The 18,629-nt window shown below is 37.4% G+C and overlaps 2 protein-coding genes across 14 annotated transcripts; both read right to left on the reverse strand.

The window, feature by feature from the left end:
• Positions 1–3,502: 3,502 nt before the first annotated feature.
• LOC126574280 (multiple C2 and transmembrane domain-containing protein) lies at positions 3,503–14,870 on the reverse strand. Of its 10 annotated transcripts, none has more exons than XR_007608216.1 (17): positions 14,061–14,634; positions 12,275–12,497; positions 11,276–11,475; positions 10,708–11,212; positions 10,502–10,644; positions 10,252–10,443; positions 9,887–10,035; positions 9,582–9,801; positions 8,895–9,271; positions 8,607–8,787; positions 8,370–8,548; positions 7,586–7,705; positions 7,427–7,526; positions 7,256–7,362; positions 6,979–7,186; positions 6,772–6,909; positions 3,503–6,234 (listed from the first exon to the last, which is right to left on the reverse strand). XR_007608216.1 is itself a non-coding variant. In XM_050234385.1 (17 exons), the coding sequence occupies exons 3-17, from the start codon at positions 12,441–12,443 to the stop codon at positions 6,829–6,831; spliced, it is 2,931 nt and encodes a 976-aa protein (XP_050090342.1). In that variant the 5' UTR covers positions 12,444–12,497; positions 14,061–14,231; positions 14,451–14,634; the 3' UTR covers positions 3,503–6,828. The 10 variants fall into 10 exon arrangements, 9 of the variants coding, with proteins under 9 accessions (XP_050090342.1, XP_050090349.1, XP_050090345.1 ...); XM_050234385.1 differs by having other exon boundaries at positions 3,503–6,909; positions 14,061–14,231; positions 14,451–14,634; XM_050234392.1 differs by having other exon boundaries at positions 3,503–6,909; positions 8,895–8,926; positions 9,011–9,271.
• A 361-nt stretch (positions 14,871–15,231) lies between these two features.
• LOC126574283 (uncharacterized) lies at positions 15,232–18,377 on the reverse strand. Of its 4 annotated transcripts, none has more exons than XM_050234400.1 (6): positions 18,241–18,377; positions 17,386–17,592; positions 16,469–17,161; positions 16,125–16,368; positions 15,882–16,061; positions 15,232–15,800 (listed from the first exon to the last, which is right to left on the reverse strand). In XM_050234400.1, exons 2-6 carry the CDS (start codon positions 17,422–17,424, stop codon positions 15,466–15,468), a joined length of 1,491 nt encoding a protein of 496 aa, XP_050090357.1. In that variant the 5' UTR covers positions 17,425–17,592; positions 18,241–18,377; the 3' UTR covers positions 15,232–15,465. The 4 variants fall into 4 exon arrangements, with proteins under 4 accessions (XP_050090357.1, XP_050090358.1, XP_050090356.1 ...); XM_050234401.1 differs by lacking the exon at positions 18,241–18,377 and adding an exon at positions 18,024–18,194; XM_050234399.1 differs by lacking the exon at positions 18,241–18,377 and adding an exon at positions 18,009–18,194.
• Between the last annotated feature and the right edge of the window lie 252 nt (positions 18,378–18,629).

Below are 18,629 nucleotides of genomic sequence, written 5' to 3' on the forward strand. Positions count from 1 at the left end.
TATTTTTTACATTTATTTCATATGCTTTCACATAGTTAACAGAAAATTACAATTTCTCTCCTGTCTTCAACCGAAAAAATCGAAAGCTAAGAGACTGAGCTTGGTACGTACCACCGAGAAGTAACGTTGGTCATCATTTTCAAAACGAGCACCGAGAAAAACAGAGAGCTGTATGCCGCCGTAGGAAAATTAGTACGATCTGTAACGGAACTATGCAAAAGTTGCTCTGCGAAAGTGTTGCACACCACTTGTCGTTTGGAACACTGAAAGGTTGCCGTTACTGTTAATATTTTAGCTGACACCTGAGGCATATATGCACAGTTGGACCAGTTGACCTACCACAGCAAACATAATTTACATTGCGAATTTTAGACTTGATGGTGCTGCGTGCTTCGCGTGTGACACTGGTTTAGTGTAGCGAAAAGCCTTTGCTATCTGTGTTAAACATCCATTGTGTGATACCTTCTCTGTTCATTAAAACAGATCGCTTTGCGTGAACGTGAGAGCACACGAAATGCAAAAACATAATTCCAATGGCATGTTATTTGGAGTGAATCCTGAATGAAAACCTAGCGATCTGCTTTAGAAGCTCCCCGCTATAAACGCCATTGTTTGATCAGTATGGACTTGAGTTTTTAGAAGACAGTATCTAACAATTTGGTTTTCCCTTCGTCATCCAAAGAATACACTGATTTTTTTATCACTACAAAAATAATTGCGCGTTTATACTTGATTTCTTATATTCGTTTTATATTTCTTACTAATTTGTCATTCTTAGAGTGTTTCTACACTGCGCGAAAATGTTCGTTTTCGTAGCGCAATTGTCGGCAAAAGTCAAAAACTCCATATAAAGTTTGACTTTTGCCGACAATTACGCTACGAAAACGAAAATTTTCGCGCAGTGTAGAAACACTCTTAAGGGAGATTTGTCGAAAATAGCTGCCAAACTTTATAAGAATATAATTGATTATCACAATTCTCCCATGCTCAGATATTTAGTTTATGCAAGGGCAGAGAGTTTTGATAATTAATCGACCAGCTATGAATTATTATGCTAGTGATCTGGTACTGGAGTATGTGCAGTCTCTTTGTCGGGTTCCGTTTCATTTCCGAAAAACCTGTTCTCGTGCACCGCAGCTGGAGTAAACGGAGAGACAAATAGTCGGAGAAAGTCTATAGTCAAGAGATATATTTGTCTTTTTCTTTGCTGCTGGATCTTAAAATCGTTTCGTTTCGTTCCTATCACAACATCATTGTCATGCTCGTATGGAAATACCATTCCCTTTTTGGGCGACTCGGAAATTATGAAACTTCTCACAATTCCACTCATTTTAAAGGTAACACTAAAATCCAAAAAGATGCATTCCTTGTTTCGAAAAACCCTATTGACCAAGGATAATATTTTATGCTACTTTAAACTATTTAAACCAATGGCGACTTCGAACCTTCCTCTAGCCTTTCTTGTGTTATTATGGATTGATCACGCACTTTTCGTTACGTCATCATACCGGCTCGCTACTCTTATCTCATGCAGCGCTGGTCTCTTTACTGTGACCATTCGGAATTAAAACTGAAGACCACGTATGATCGTTGTCTAATGACATCGTTGAAGAAAAAAACAAGAAACTGATAATGAGAACAAACCGGCACACACATATTTTACTAAAAGTAATGCTAGAGCGGGATAGTGCGATAATCTCACCGTCGTTGGTAACCAGTCAATGACGTAATTTTCCAGTTTGACATCAACCTGCTTTGGTTAGGTTGCTTACTTAAATTATGCGATGAGGTATATTATGAAAAGTTCCAGTTCATGCGGATTAATGAAAGTTCTGACTGCGCGCATTATTGCTACATTATAACGTCAAGCACAAGGAATAGTTTGACATTAATGCTGCTCTCTCTGAAAACAGAAATCGAAGAAAAGTTAAAATATTTAATTCCGTATGGTTGCTTGTTGTATTCTTAATCAATTAATCCCTGATTACAGACATTCTCCGGCGGCAGCATGGCGACAAAGACAGCATGTTGTCGCGAATCTTCCAAAGCGTTCGTCTAGTGAAGGTTAAGGGTCAAGTTCGCCACGATTCAACGGTACATAGTGTGATAGAAGCCGCTAGCGCGTGACCTTCTATAAAGTGATCGAAAATCGAACGGCCGTAATTTGTTTGACCTCGTCATTGGATTGTCTATTGACGATGGAAAATGGGAGTGTGAGTAGTAAATAAATTGAAACGGAATGGGTTTGGTACAGAGAAGCAGTTCGTCGCTTTAGGAATGCGTTTAGCATTGAAGTCTTTTGTTAGTAGTGTTTGTGTGTATGGCTGTCCTATTGAATTCTTTGAAGAAGGACAAAAAATAGGAAAACATTTACTAAGCTCTGTCACTCTGCAGCCTTGTATCTATTATATTGTGTTAGTTGGATTGAGGTGCAGTCACGCATAAGCTCTGTGACTTAGCTCAAGCAATTTCCGTAACATCTTTATCTTTTCAATACCGTTTTATATTTTTCATTTTTATCGTATTGCCATTGGATTTGGGGATTGGATAGCTGTTAAATAAATACGAAATGTTCAGAGAATACAAAAAGCAATCTCAGGCTGGCATCATTTACCATACCGAAAATCTCACGCATTGAATTGGATAATGGTGATATAATATTTCAAACATGCGATCCGCAAGACTGAATTACGCGATTCCAAAAACTTTCACTGATTCCATGAACGGAAGTGAGTTAGTCTTGGTTTTGCCTACAAATAGATGTTGAAATTGAATCCATATGAGTTGAGCGGAGGGATGTGTGATGTAGTGTTCCACACTTTTTTTCCATCTTCCATCTATAACGTCGCGTTACAGCAGGATATTGAATCGCTTGGGATAATTCGCAAGTTGAAAGATAGCTATTGTTGACCTCCCATGCTCTGGTATCCTTTCCATCCGATTTGGGCGATGCATGACACTTTCTCGATGACCTCAGGCTGTCATACGTAAGACTTGCTTCTTCTCCCATGAGATTGAAACGTAACTTTCTTTTTCACAATGATTATTATCGTTGCCGTTGTCTTCAAAAGATCAGGTGCATCTATGGGTAGGTAGAGTTTTTTGCTAGACGTTGTGCTTACATGGATTACGGATGATGGGCGTAGTTTCATAATTTTATTTACTTTTTATCAATTAAAAATATTGGTGTCGTGAGATCAATTACTGGCCACGAAAAAACTGTTAGTAGTAACAAAGCAAGGAGCATAAATACTAGAGAATATTGTGAATTTGATTGTTCAGAGAAAAATGATGTAATCATATACACCCTTTTCTAAACAAATATTTGCTCTATCTCGTCATTGACGAAATGATAACATCAATATTTATGTTGCTGCTGTTGGCTTACAATTGATGGCGTCCCACATTTCAGTGATTCAATTATGAACTTAATTTCAGAAATAACATAAAGCTAAGGAAACGCAATTCTTCGTTTTTCTCAATGTTATTTATTTTTCGTGTTTGTTTTCCTACTTCGCCCAAACATGGTTACGAAGTTGAATGGTGCTAAGCATAATTTTATTTTATTTCTATCAATGTAAATTCTTAAAGAAACATCATACTAGCAAAAATTAACAAATGAGAAGTCGTACAGCTCTGACGGCAAGCAACTTATATACTTATAGTCAATCGTGTGACACTTAATGTAAATCGTTGTGTATCTTTCTTATTTTACACGTAAGCTACTATTGAAAGTATATCTTCAATCAGTCGTTAATTTCTCTTTGGTGATCATTCTGATACTATAGTGTTTTTGGGATGCAAATGCATGAATTCAACAACAAATATATTAGATACACATTTTTCATATCCAAGTTTATTAGAATTTAAAGGCGAATCGTTTTGTAATGGTGCTGCCAGGTATTCACGATATCTGTTTTAATCTTTCATGCAGAGTGATATTTTTAAATATATTTTAGCGATTTTAAACTCTTTTCGAGTTTATTTGCGTCTTAAATGCATGGTCATGCTCCATTCATGTTACATGTGACAAGATATATTGATCATCGATTTGAGATGCATTATTGTAACCGGTAAACTTTGTATAAAGTTATTTAAGTTTATCACTTTTCGCTAATAATGGTTTCTCTATTGGTTTCGATCGTGCGTCGGTGGACTTCCTATCATTCTCGAACAATGTTTGAAATTGTTCACTTTCTTATATTGGGGGTTTCGATGTAAATTTGGTAAATATTCAAGTGGTACAAGTTTCTGAATATTACACAATGATTTAGTTACTGCTAGACCATGCGTTAGAAACAGTAAATGCGGAAGAAAGAGGTGACTCAAAGGGGGTTTTATTAACAGTAGTGCAAACGAGTTTCGTTTTTAATATTATTTTAACTTTTCGAGTTTCCGGATAGTATAGCCAAATCATAACAAACTGAATGTCGTAGATATTATCAATTCTTTTTTCCTTAGTAACGTTTTGGAAATATGTGTATGAACTTCGGTTATAGTTTGTAAAGCATGCCGTTAAAGTATAGGAACAAATATTTTTCTTTTCCACTGAAGTGCTAAATATCTCTAAAGAATTATTAAATCTCAAACTAAATTACTTTTATAAGCACGACTCGATCAGTTGGTGAAGTGTTTTCATTCGTAAGAATGTTTTGTTTACCTAAATTTACCGGTATAGTATTTGTATTTATGAGGCTACAACAATGGAGTTAGAGCATCCGACTTTTTCTGAGAAAAAAGCCTTTATTAGCAAAAAATTAATTCACTTCTAACAACTAGAAAACGACGACAATAGTCGTTGATTTGAAGAGGAGATTGATGTTTGATATTTTGTGCAAAGATATTTGAGTTGATAATCAATCGCACTTCCATTTTATCTTACAGTCGGCAATCAATCGTTTTTCCTGCTTTTTTTTATTCAGAACAGAATTATCCTACAAACTACTTGTTTTGCTAGCTTTAAACTGTTTTTGGTAGCTAACATATTGAATATGCCATAAAACATTGGATGGAATGGAGGTCTCATCAAGCACAAAAGGAAAAAATGGCAATTCAAAATAATCAACATTTTATCAACTGGAATGAAACTTTAATATATATTAGAGGCAACCGTGGAGTAGGCAACACAATAGGTGGAAAACTGATGAAATATACTAGCTTTGCAAAGGCAAAACCATTCTACCGTGTAATACAATTAATTTTTTTTTAATTGTTTGAACATTCATTAATTAGTTTGGGACTTTTCGTAACAACTTTCTCAATTGTTCGAAATGGCCTTTGGAATTTTTCTATTGTAAATATTTGACACAGATAGACGGTCATCAAAAAGGGTAAATATTTTACTGATTAAAAAAACATCTCAACAAATAAATGATTAAGCTATTTCTGTGCAAAATGTTATACTAAGCTCAATATTAAACATGTTTCATTTCGGTGCCATAGTATCAATTTTTTTAATAGAGACTAACCTACCTTTTCATTTAAATATATTAAATTGGTTAACAACGTTTCACTTTAAAATATGCTAACGTATGTTATTAAAAGTTTAATCAAATAACATACTCGAAACTCAATCTGATTAGCTCGTCTCTAAAGACTCATATCGAAGAGTATTGGAACAAGATCCTCTAGCAGTAATGTATTTAGATAACAAATTATCTCCTGAGAACAGATCTTAATAACATATTTGGCAAAAGTGAAAAAGTACTTGAGAACTACGTATCCATACGAAAAACTATATTGCTTGAAAGACTTATGACTAGTTTTTACGGTATCTAATAAAGCTTTAATCAGCAAACAACATTGCCGGGCAAGACACTTTTTCAAATGTAATGCATTATTAATTTTAATCTGTTTTTTGATCGAATGAAACAATACTTCGCATTGAAAAATATTTTTCTAGGTTCTTTTACTTCACTAAGTTATGATAAGTTGGTCATTTCGTCCATAGAACAATCAAGTCATATTTCAAGTGGCATCTTCCGGAATAATTCTAAAAAAAACATCCGTCAATTTCATCCTCGATTTCTATAATTTGGACGGATTTCATCGAGGAACCATCAACTATGCAAAAATAATCTTGAAATGGTAGTCTTGTTTATAGGACATAATCTAATCTAACATAATATCACAATTAAAATTGAATTATTTTATTATACATTCGATACCACCATAAATAACACTAGTGAAAACGAATATTATAAATAGGATGGTTTGTTTTTGACGCTCATATCACTGAAATAGTAATACAAAAAATTAAGCTATTAATATTCGTTGAATATTTTTTAACGCTTTACATTTAATGCTACATTAATCGGAGTTTGAGAGTTATAAGAATGGGAAGGAAGAAGAGAGTTTCTTGTTACAGGTTTCAGATAAGTTTTAACCTTTTGTATTCTTTTACAAGTACATTAATTTCAACGCTAGCGCGCGTGTATTACGCTACGCTAATGTAGTGTAGTTTTAATTGGCTAGGCGGGTTTTGCTACGAAATAAAAAAATATCATTTCTTATGCTGCTCTAGGACAGTTTGCTCCCAACTGTTTGTAACTTATCTCAATCTAAGACAAAATGGAAGGAGCAGCAAAGCTGCATATCATTTAAAATATTAGTAATGCTAAAGCTTAAATATTTCTCGTAGAAGATAATGAATAGTTTTGGAAAGCTCAAGAGTTACATAACAAGAAATATAAAATTCACAAATAACTGTAGTTGCCTACGACAATTTAGTGCTTAAGACATATCGTTTGCATGTGGCTTGGTTTTACTGACTTTTAAAACCCTTTTCAGATGATCCCTAAAGTAGCGCTTCAGGGTTGTTTGGTAGCATTACGATACTTTGTGCTTCTTTCTAGGATCTCGTCGTGCCATTTCAGGTGTGGAATGTAGTGGTAATTCTCGCCACATTATCTATTGGTGATACAGACAAATAAAAAAGAGAATTTACAAAACAACATACACATACAACAACAAACTCACAATTTCTTCGTCATCCGGAACTCTTGAAAGCAGGTCGAGTAATTCGTTATTGGGAACACTATGTGGTCGTATAATTCGACGACTAAACTTGGCTAATCCCCATAAAAGTAAAAGAATTCGCATCGGAACGTAGTGAAGCACTAGACATGCTACTAATAGCAACAAAGCCATCAGCCAACTGAGCTCAGGGACAGAAAAATTAAAGGTGCTAAAACAAAAGAAAGTCACATTAGTTTTCTGTATTTAACTGAATGCAGCCCTGTATGATGATAACTACTTTTTGACACTTTCGCCTAGGGATGCAAGAAAGCCAATAGTATTCTGGACACTTTGGGAAACTTCTTGTATCGCTTGCAAGCGTTCTTTAATCGTTTTCTTTTCTTCCTGCAAAATAAGAAGATCATATCAGTTATGAAACTAATAATCGAATATTTAAATCCATTTGTACCTTTTCTTTATCTTCTTCATCTTCATCGTCACTTGCTACATCGTACTCGTCTGCTGTCGATGGCGAAGAATTTCCTGTCAGCCATTTAATCAGCCAGTTTCTGTAAGATAGCTGTTATAATTAATCTAATGTTCATTTGTTTGCATCAAATTTACGCACTTGAGAAGATAAAGCAAAGCTACCGCTGGTATTGTGGAAATATCGAACCAAATACAACCACAAATCCAAAGCACCAAGGCAATAAACGACCTTATGGGAGATTCCCATTCAAAACAGCTCCTAAAATTGAATAGAATGGCATTATCTTTTAGTAAAAAAAGACATCATGTAACAAGCTTGTGTATCGGGGGTGGTACTTCATAAGCTCATCAAAACGGGCGACTCCAAATAACTGATAACAAAGCGATAGTTGATTATTTTTCATCCCTACAAGCCATAACATTGAGGCACCTGTGCCGCGGTCACATCAGTCACCTCCCGCCGAATAGGACCAAAGTGGCGGTGGGTGTTTGTTTGTACGCGCATCACTCTAAAACTAGTCCTTTTCCCAAAATTCCCCTCCCTTCTCCCCCCTCCCCAATACCAATGTGTTAGAAAAATGCATGGATCTTCAAGTTTTCTAGCAAATTTCTCCAAAACTCATACAATTTTTGTTGGTTGCTTTAGATACCACGTGACCAATTTTTTTGCTGCTTGCCGGACAAGTGGAAGGGACAGCCTCCATACACCGCTCTCTTTCTTAAAATCCATTCTAGGGCAATATGGGTGTCATTTCCAATGTTTTTGGGGTCTCTAAATTGATTGGTTACATCAAAGCGGAGTTTACTCAATTCTTTCGCCTTCTGGCCTATGATAAGAAAAATGGACCAACGAAAAGAAACCACCCCCGTGCAACCGCACCCCGTGCACCCGCATAAAATTGGGTAAATCAGCTAGTACTCACTGTATGAATTGCCCGGCTTCGATGATTGCTTCGATAACTGCTTTCAAGCGTGTAACATTACGTAAAAACAGCTGCCTTTTGAACTTAGATTCTTGTTGTACAAGCTTCTCTTCTTTTGGTTCAAGTACGCGCAAGGCTGCTCGAAGTTTATTCCATAGTACTGTCAACTCTAGCAGGATCTGTAACGATTTTTTTTCTTCTCACAACATTCATTCTACAATTATGCTCTGAACTTACTTGAGGTTGGGTGCCTTTTGCACGATTGTACATTTTTTTATCCTTGAGTGCATACCATCGCTTTTCACCGTTTCGTATTCGCAGCAGTGGAATCACTACTTTTCCCAAAAACTCCACTTTGTGATCTCGGTCTTCGTCGTAAACAGTAATTTCTAGTACTGATGAAATATCTTTCACATTACTGTCTCAGTAAAAATAGCAGGGCGTACATAAAAAAAATGTATATATATGAGTCGTTAATTTTAGATGGTGTAAATATGTTTGAAACGTTCGGCATGGGTCGCTTACAATGTAAAAATCTTATTCCAATTTGGCGAAAGCTGCATATCAATTGAAATATTAGTAATGCTAAAGGGTACATATTTCTCGTAGAGGATAATGGATAGTTTTGGAAAGATAGATACCGTCTTGTATTCTGTTTGTGTTTGTAATCGAGCGTTAATTAGCTCGAGAACAACGAAAGGGTCACTCTTGCCGCCAATATCTGCTGCTGCCAGGCCGGATGCTCCAAACACTTTCACAGTGAGATGTCCAACATCGCGCATGTTTTGTAACGATTTCTGCCATACATAACGACTTTGCACTTGAGCTCGCTCTTTGGAGTCCTCTTTGTAGGAGGTCAAATCGCTTATACTTTCAGCTGCTGTCGTCCCGCTTATCGTTACCTGTTTGAATTTAAATAGGTTTTTTCTCGTTCAGTCGGGACGAGCCCGTATCTTTATTCGCCAAATACGGCCCGGCTACCCTCACTCTCAGCCCCTGGGAGCATTACAATTGTTTTGCTTCCCAGGGGCCGTAGAATTTAAATAGGTGGTGGGTTAGATCATACATTTACAGTACAGAGTACTGTACAAAGAAAAAGCGGGAAATAAAGGAGTACAAATTTGGACGTTAAAGAAAACGGATCACGCGCTACAGGCATTCACGGTCTTTTTCAATTCGGGAAATCGGGATCACCCCGATTCGCAACATTACCATTAGATGCAACTCGCCGGAACATTCTTCTAAAGGCTGCCAAATTCTATGCGTGCGTTCGCGTGTTTTTTTGGAGAGATCAATTTTGCATTTTCCTGAAAAATATTTCCCGCAGATAACAATTTCCAGAATTTGATCCTCTTCGAAGAGATGCAGATCGAACTGCTCCAACCATCGCGCTCTGTACGATGCTTTTGACTTATATTTTTCATTTCCTAACCTGAAACAAATGTATGATGAAGAAGATACCCAACAAAAGGTGTGAGATCGAGAAATGTGATTAGTGTAGCAATGTTTCGTCTTACCTAAACCTTACATAAATATCATTGAGGCCGTTTTCAGCGTCCGGTGGCAATGCTTTAGCTTCAATCAGTACAATCGTGACAACTGAACTCCAGATCTGAGACTTCAGCCGGCGTGATGCATCTGCCAGTTTGGGATTGCGCTGAAAATACTTTCGAGCGTCAACGGAAACGGAAGAAAACAAGGGCGTTTGTGCGATTTAGAACAGAACGGAAGGTCAGCATAGTTTTTGTTGAAACACAGCTAATTGCACTGAATTTAATCAAATAAACTATTCTACTGCATGGTTCAACTGGTAGAATAGAATGAACAGCAAGAAACAATAGAAAACAAGAATGAAATAGTGACGGTGCATAAGAGGTCTCACTTGCTCTTTGTCTTCCTGAGTTTTAGGCCAAAGTGTAACGTTCAACTTGATCTCTCCCAAATCCTTGTTGGCTCTTTGCGGGTCTTCCAGTTTAATAGCCATATCTTGAGCACGATTTAACTCTAGCATGGTAAGACAGAGCTTGGCAGATCCCATAAAATCATCCTGCAGGCCCCAATCATAGTCGAAAACCTGAAGAAGAAAAGCTGTATGTTAAGTCACTGCGATACGAAATAATTTAAATACAAACTTTAATGATTATCGGCTGGAATGGATCTTCTACAGGTACGACGAAGGTTTCATCCCATAACGGATTCAGATCTTTGTGAACAGTTTTGGATTTGTACAAAAGTCGTCCTCCAATCTTAAATTTGACATAAGGATCGCTTGTACCTAAAATACAGGTGTTAGCATAATGGAAAATAATTGTACAACTAACCGTATATTTCAACGTACCACTCTTATCCATGGCTACAAGACCATGACCACTGATCAAATGCACTCGAAGCTGGAAAAATGAATGCTGCCTTAATTGCGTCTCTCGTCTTCGCTGTTGTTCATCGGCCGAGTTTAAGCAAGTTATACTGCTAGTGTCTGGTGTTTCAGAAACCTTGGCTAAACCGCTGATTGTCTGGTGTCCCATCTCAGACGTAGAGGAAATGCCTATTGGCTCGATGTCTGCTTTGGCCGATAGTACCTTCAGAACACCGGTTACTATGGAACCACTTGTGGTTTCCAGAGGTCCATTAGAGCTGGCATTTTTTTCGTTTGCTTTTGCTAACGGAGAATCTCCTAATGTTTGAGCTCTATGTCGTGGAGATTGATGCGGCGTAGCGGAGCTACTGTGTTCCGCAGAACTATTATCAGCAGCGTAATCGCTTTGACTATCACGACGACATTCTAGCTCTGGACCAAATGATCCTCGAAGTCGTTCCTTGCTTCTTGCCCGAGACCAGCGATGCTGTAGACGAATTTGATAACTACATCTCAGATAAGGCTTGAAATGAAACATTTCCTATATTACCCTCAATGTATTGAAAAAACCATGAGTTCGTTGAATAACACCTGGTATGGTTGGTGCATTCGCAGAACGGGCCCGTTGTGGGGAAGCGTGTGCTGAATCTCCGGATCCTCCACAATCGTTGCAACTTAACTCTGATGCCGATTTGCTCAGGTGTTTTCGTAGAGAAGAACATTTGGATTCTAAATTCAGTCGAGAACGTTCTATAGAATTGAGAGTGGCGATATGCATAACCATATTTTTACAAAAAGCGTTAAAAATAGCTTAAATAGAGGGCAAAAAATAATTCTGTTACCGTAATTCTAAACCCGGGGATACATGAAGCGTAAACTCTCGTATAAACTCAGAGTGTAATGCCAAAAAGATTATGCTTATGTCAAAAAGATTATAGGCCCGCGGAGCGTAAATCCGAGCGTAAAAGCAAGCGTAAACACAGCACCAACATGAAGCGTAGCGTTCTGAAGAATTGAATGTTCTACAATCGCTAATGTACAGTAAAAACATCTTAAAATTTAAAAGAAGATGTTCAGAAATCAACTTATTTCGTCGATTCATATTTTTTGTGGCCAAAAACACTTGTAATTGATGTAATAGCATAGTGTAATTGGAGGTGCACGAATGTAATTGCAGTTGACGTTTCGGTATAAACTTTTATGCGATTATGCCTGCCACACGAAGCGTAAACTTTTTGGCATTATATTCTGAGTTTATACGAGAGTTTACGCTTCATGTTTCCCCGGCTTAAAGCTTCTTATTACTGATGCTGGAATTACTGCTATCAAACGCTCTAGTATGCACATGGCATTAATTTAACAGATATCAAAATGAAAATAGCTTCTCTCATCGAGGTAAAGTGTATACTGCATTTTAAATTATAGTTTTTATTATAATTACTTATTTGGCAATGCAAACAAAGTTTAATAAATGCGCTCATCAAAATCTACGGATTCAAACTCATAAAATGGCACAATGGGTATGAAAAAGATAAATTCACACACTTACTGCTTCCACTGCTGCCGCTTCCGCCACCACTATAGCTTCCTCCAGCTCCTATCGCGTGTGTGCTAGTAGCTATTATGCTTCCATCAGGGCAGTTAGGGCCACCACCTGATGTGATCACTGTCGCGTATTCTGCCATTTCACTATCCTTCAGCTCCTTATCACTTCCCATTAGCAGCCACGAGTCACCGCGTATTTATATTAATTATTTTCCGACACATGCGCGCTTATAGTTAACATTCGATATTTTAAGAGATAACATTGATCAATCTTGAGTTAGTATGCTGCGTCGTTACTAATTTTATACTGATTATTTGTTTGCACATTGCTAGATGATTTAAAAGTGATTATTGCTTCAAACGAACGATTTTTTGCTTGTCTCAATGAGGCATTCTTGTAAAGTCTGTGAAACATAGAAAACAACAGGGTGTTAATCCTGTTCAACAGTTCTTTTTAGCTTTCACGCAAAAATATCATTGTCTATCATCCGGAATATTTACGTCCATCTAAAAATTAATCCACACGTCAAATTGCTAGAAGCAACAAGTATAGTTTGGTCGAAGAGAAGGGAATTCAAAATCGGCCTAAGCGAGAGTAGGAATATCAATGATGGTAATTCAGAACAGGAACAGTGTATAAAAGAAATAAATCATATCAATGTCAGTAAATCCTTTTTTTCATGTTGATGTACACTTTTTTGTATCAGCTTGAATACTAATAATTAATTACATACTAATACTACAATACTAATAATTACTTATTAATTACACAAAACATTTCGCCCCAGAGGATATGTGAAAATGATTATGACCCATTTTTCGCAAAGATCTGTCAACTAAAATATAGCTTGAGCGAGGGATTCTGGTGAAGGTTGGCCAAAAAATACAAAAAAGAAACATGTTCCATTTACATATACGAGCTGAGAAAAAGCTGGATCAATTGTGGTGTGGGACAATCAATGTTTTGCTAATTAATTATACGTCTTTTCTCGCGGAATACTCATGTGGCAGCGGATCGATTGTGTATGCTTATGTTGGCTCCCCAAATTCTTGTTGCATATGTCGCTCAAATTCTAGCTAGAGTTAAAAGTCGTGCGAGAAGTCATACAAAACAACAAAAAATCCTTCAACGCTCATAGCACCTATAGCATAGAACCATCAACATACCCATCCTGCCGGAATAACGTTACTCACGCAACCCATGTTCGGACATTTGTGCCAAGGGGCTAGATTCAACAGGGCATTCGCGATAAAAAAAAACACAAAAACCGATTAGTTTACGAATACGACAACGGCTGCCGACGCACTGGTGAACTAATTGCTAAGCAACAGCCCTGTTTTAAATTCATTTTAACATATGTGCTGAATCTTTTCTTCTTTGAAACCATTCATTCTTTACATGCTAATAATCTACAGTTTATTTTAGTATGTTTGTTCATGTGCACTATACTTAAATATTGTACGTTTTGAAAATCCGTCAATAAAATTTAGAAGCACATTATTTCACTCACAAAACTGCCAACTGGGCGCACAATTTGTAAACAAGCTCTACGAAAAATACCGGTTTCGTTCCATTCAAAACTAAGAGCAACAAAGAGTAAAAGAGGAGAAAAGGCGAGATGCCTAAGGAATCCAAAACTGAGAGCTCGCGAAAAAAGAGAGCGGGACTCTCGCTGGATGAATGAAACCCTTGGTGCTTGGTATGGGATGGAAGAATTTACAAAATCTACATATTCACTTCAACTCTTGGTCGCAGGTTTTACCCAGACATTTCTTGGTCGTTCACTTACTGATTAGCGCTTGTATAAATTGTATTTGGCACAGCACAAACAGCTATTGCACAGAATCGTGTTAAACTTACAAATCGGTAATTTATTGATTTCAATTTTTGGATAATTGTTTGACGGAACTTTTATCTAAAATTTGTCACACTACTAAATTACATCGCAACTATTAAAGAACTTATTATTGCGCCAGTAGGATAAGTAACATTTTAAAGTCAGTTTTAATTGATTCGATGCAGACGTGACCGAGAAAATGTAACCGCAAAAACGTAATGCCTACGAAATAATGATGCATATGGAATTTATGAACACTGCTTTGAACATACAGCCAAGGAACTTTTGTTTCTGTTCGTGCTTGGATTAGAATGACGGCACATTCAAGAATACGAGCTGCACCTTCTACACTTGTACACATTTCCTATCGGAGTATTTTAGCCTCTCTGCCACGTCGTGCATTCATCTTTCATTCAACTTCTGCTTTAACTTCACTGCTCTATGCTGGCACAGTTTTCTAAAAGTTGCTTTCCGGTTTTAATCTTAAACTTTTATGTTTTGTGACGTTCGACGACCGACTGAGAGAGCGAACTGCCGCATCTTCATTTTGAAGCCTCTCACAAGCATCTCTTTCAATATATTCAACATGCTCTTTCCATGCTCTTGCGTCTTCTCGTCGTTATCAACTTGTTTGAATCGAGGGATTGTCGAACAAAAAAACTATACCGCTAAGGAATGTATACTAAAATATGTTAATCTACACAGATCATAACCTAGAATGATGTATAGAAGATAAGGCACAAATTCCAAACTCTATAGATTGGAAACTGTAATAGAATATTGAAAAAAATGCTGTGGTGCTCGGTTATGTGAGGCGCGTGCGCACACGGGGCTTAGCTTTCATACACAGTTGGAAAGGAGCATTTTAGCGATGTCTGTTTTACAATTTTTATTCAATTTTTACTCGCTTTTAACACAACATTGGATGTTTCAACAATTTTAGCCATCTTCGAAGGGGGCCATTGTAATTTTATGCCCATCTGTGGGCAATTTTGTAAGGTCCACCGTAAGCACGATGAAAAGCACGGTGAGCATGATGTGTTAAAGAACGGCGATGTTTCGGCGACCACGCGATGTTTCGTCGTTGTGAATTTTATTGTTTTAAAAACCACAAATCATAAGATATGTTTATTGCAAAACCATGTATATTTCCCACATCTTATCGAACGATTTCAATTAATCAATCAATGATATATCACGATGATTAATTATATCAACGCTCTATTGTTAAACAACAACCGACAAAAAAACGTTACAAATTTCAAAACCTACTAATTAAGAAAAACATTTTCAGCTATCCTAGTTATTGCATGCTTGAAAATATAACATAAATGAATGAAAAATCGACATATTACAACTAAACGATAGATGCGGTTGATGTCTTTTTGTTTCGGGTTTTACCGCCATTGCTAAAACTAGACTGTTCTTTTGTAAGATTTTGTAGTTGTGGTGCAGATTGTTGTTTAGTTGGTTTTTGTTGCTGCTGATTGTTCCGTATATCGCTCACTACTGCATTGGAAGAGTTTTTAGAGCTTAATTTAGAGATGGATGATGATGCAGCCTTATTCGGTTGTGCCACGGTTCCAATATTCTGATTTATTGGTTTGTTTTCATTGTTTTCCGTTGAATCCACCGCAGGATTGATCGTGGACGGTGAGACGATCTCCTTTGGTTTGACATGCGTGTCTGGCTCTGTAAAAGGAATGTTATTTACGATTAAATATTGTTACATCAAAGCTTACTAATGTTTTGAATACTGATTTTGTATATTACCTGAATTTATTGTGGATTTTGATGTACTAGATGAATTGTTAGTTTGAGTAGGTAATCCTTTGCTGTGTTGTAACAGTTCTTCCTCAGTGCCTTTGGGGTTGATATTGTTTTTATTTATTTCGCTGGAAATGATTTTTTGCGGTGACACATCATCCTTTGTGTTTGCAAGCATTTGTTCCACTGCAAAAAATAATAGTTTCTACAGAAAATTTGTTCCCAAAAAATAGTTTACAAATTTGATACCTGTGTCTACAGTGAATTTTGGGCTGCCAGAGGAATCCTTTGTTTGGATAGTATTTTCGTTGAGGCTATTTGTATTAATTTCTTTTGCATCGAGCTTGAACGTTTCTTCGATTTTGTCCGCCTTTTTTCCGTTGTTTTGCAATTGGACATTTACTTTACGCTCAGTGTGACTTTTTTTAGGAGAATGATCTGTATCTGACATTGAAGTGTCTGCGCAATCGGAACCGGAAGTAATATCGTCTGCCTGTGATTAACGGATTGTCGTTATTATTAATTATAACAAACATGTAGGAAAAACGATCCGGAAGACTCTAAGAGGAAAACTAAGGAAACTTTTAACTTACATTAAAGCTGGAATCATCTTCAATATGGGCGTACTTTTCCAGTAACTCCTGGCAACTAGCATCCTCCCAAGAATCATTGCCACTTGCAGCATCTTCATCGCTTTCTGCCTCTCGTTGGTTGTAGCGTTTATTCCTGATCCCATGTCGATCTTTGCGAACTATCGCGAGGTGCGCAACATCAGAATCTCCCTTCAAATCAACTGGTCGGATGCAGATGACCGTTTTGAGCGGATTGAGAACGATTCGCTTCAACCATGTTGCTGATTCTATTTTGCTTATGCGCTCTAAACGTTGTCCACGATACTTTAGGGCCCGTAGCTTTCGTCTCTTGTTTTGGATAAAACCAACCATATTAGAGGGCAGGAAAGGGCCCCGGCCAATTAACCGCGATGCAATAGACAGCACATTACGCAACATGCGCAAGTATATCAATGCTGGAAGAAACAACATCCATGGCAATGGTCTGATAAGCGGTGCCCCATCTTTTCCGCTGTCTTTTGATGATTTAGAATCGCTAACTTGGGACGCTGTTGGAGACGCTTGCGGCAAAGACCAACGGGCAGTTTGCTCTACCGTCCAGAGAACATTATCTGCGCGCTTGTAGATAAACTGCCCAGCTCTTGTTGTTACCGCGCTAGCCGTAACGTCGTACAATATTTCCAACAGGGTATAGCTACGAGCGTCTGCAATTTCCTTTTGAGCAAGATCAAAACATAAAGCATCAAGAGATGTTAAAACTCTGGAATATTAACTTTGGCTCGAAAGAAAATTAAATAGATTACGAAAATCCATTTGCACAATAAATGGTGGTCGACATTTGCGATTTCCATCAAATCGAAGAATCAAAATATGTCTACCGGCTAATCAACGTTGTGAATGCCTTCTCACTTTTGCTCAAGGCGGCAGTGAATACATACCTGCTCATCCACAGTCCTGCCTGATATGGACTTCTCCATGCTGATAACCAAAGCGGTCACACCCTGACTCAGTGGCAAAGCTAAGTTCCAAAGGACGCCGCAACTGTAATCGCGAAGCCACGGATCGTTCGATTGAATTTGGCACGGTTTGCTACAACCTTCAGATAACGCACTCCCACAGTTCCTATCGAACCTGTCCTATCGATCCTGAAATACAATAATAAAAAACGAGGTTTTGTGAAATTGTGAAAAGCGAGGTTAGAGATCTCGAGATGAGCTTGCACACGCCTAAAATGGTTAGTCATCTACGATCAATAGAACCAACATTCAGTTGATGAATTAGTATCATATTGAGATGCACAAAACGTTATTTGGTAATAGTTTATGCAAATAAATATATTTAAACATCTTCGCTCATCCTGTCTGGGTGCCGCGGCAGTATACAGATAATGAAAATTGTTCGTAAGTAGTACGTTGTTTTTTTCAACAAATCACCGGATATTTCCCTACACTTTTAACCCTATACATACACCAGTTATTGCATCAGCTTGTAATGTTAAAAGGCAAGTTCAGCGAACACGCGAAACAGGAAAAATGAGCGACTTTTTTTCACTCCAACTCACAATATCGAACACTACCTGCCGTCCCGAGCTAGTTAAAGGCAATGATCATCGCTGATCGTAACGAGCTGTAGTAGAACACTGATGAAACTGCAAGCAGCCACTGCATTCACAGTATAGATCAGACGAAATCTTTTCAGTATTGATTTATAAAAGATACTTTTTAATTACTGCTCAAAAGCACTCTGATCAGTGTGGAATATAATCACATCTCTTGATAATTACGATTATTCACCTTATGATTGGATTTTGTTTTTGGACTGTCTGTATTCGGGTAGGAGCAAAGTTGAAGGGAATCGACGAATTGATGTCAGGGCGTTGATCTTTCGACTGAATTTGAGTATTGATTGTGGTTCCAAAACCATAATTTGCTTTTTAAGAACGGTCCGCTCAGCCGCTTGGCGGAAGGTGATTAAATTGTGGCGTAGGCAACGATTAAAAAGCGAAATATACCGAATGATTGTAACGTCTGTTGGAAAATAACATCCCTTATCAGCGAAAGCAGATGCACATTCCAGAATCTGGTAGAACCCTGTTCTTTGCAGCAATTTTTGCAATCGTCAATTAATAAAGGGATTAAAATAAAACTTTGTGGTGCTGTTCTTAACGAACATTGTGCACCTA

The sequence above is a fragment of the Anopheles aquasalis genome, chromosome 3, assembly GCF_943734665.1.
Source record: "Anopheles aquasalis chromosome 3, idAnoAquaMG_Q_19, whole genome shotgun sequence".
Taxonomy (NCBI): Eukaryota; Metazoa; Arthropoda; class Insecta; order Diptera; family Culicidae; genus Anopheles; species Anopheles aquasalis.

Excerpts from the sequence above, each read along its gene's own strand:
- LOC126574280 (XM_050234388.1), bottom strand. The coding sequence starts at position 12,443 with ATGGGAAGTGATAAGGAGCTGAAGGATAGTGAAATGGCAGAATACGCG. Across the intron at positions 11,476-12,274 it reads AAGCGGCAGCAGTGGAAGCA|AACGTTCTCGACTGAATTTA; the intron begins GTAAGTGTGTGA and ends TCAATTCTATAG. Across the intron at positions 11,213-11,275 it reads GTTTTTTCAATACATTGAGG|CATCGCTGGTCTCGGGCAAG; the intron begins GTAATATAGGAA and ends ATTCGTCTACAG.
- LOC126574283 (XM_050234400.1), bottom strand. The coding sequence starts at position 17,424 with ATGGAGAAGTCCATATCAGGCAGGACTGTGGATGAGCAG. Across the intron at positions 17,162-17,385 it reads GCAGGACTGTGGATGAGCAG|GAAATTGCAGACGCTCGTAG; the intron begins GTATGTATTCAC and ends CTTGCTCAAAAG. Across the intron at positions 16,062-16,124 it reads AAAATTCACTGTAGACACAG|TGGAACAAATGCTTGCAAAC; the intron begins GTATCAAATTTG and ends TATTTTTTGCAG.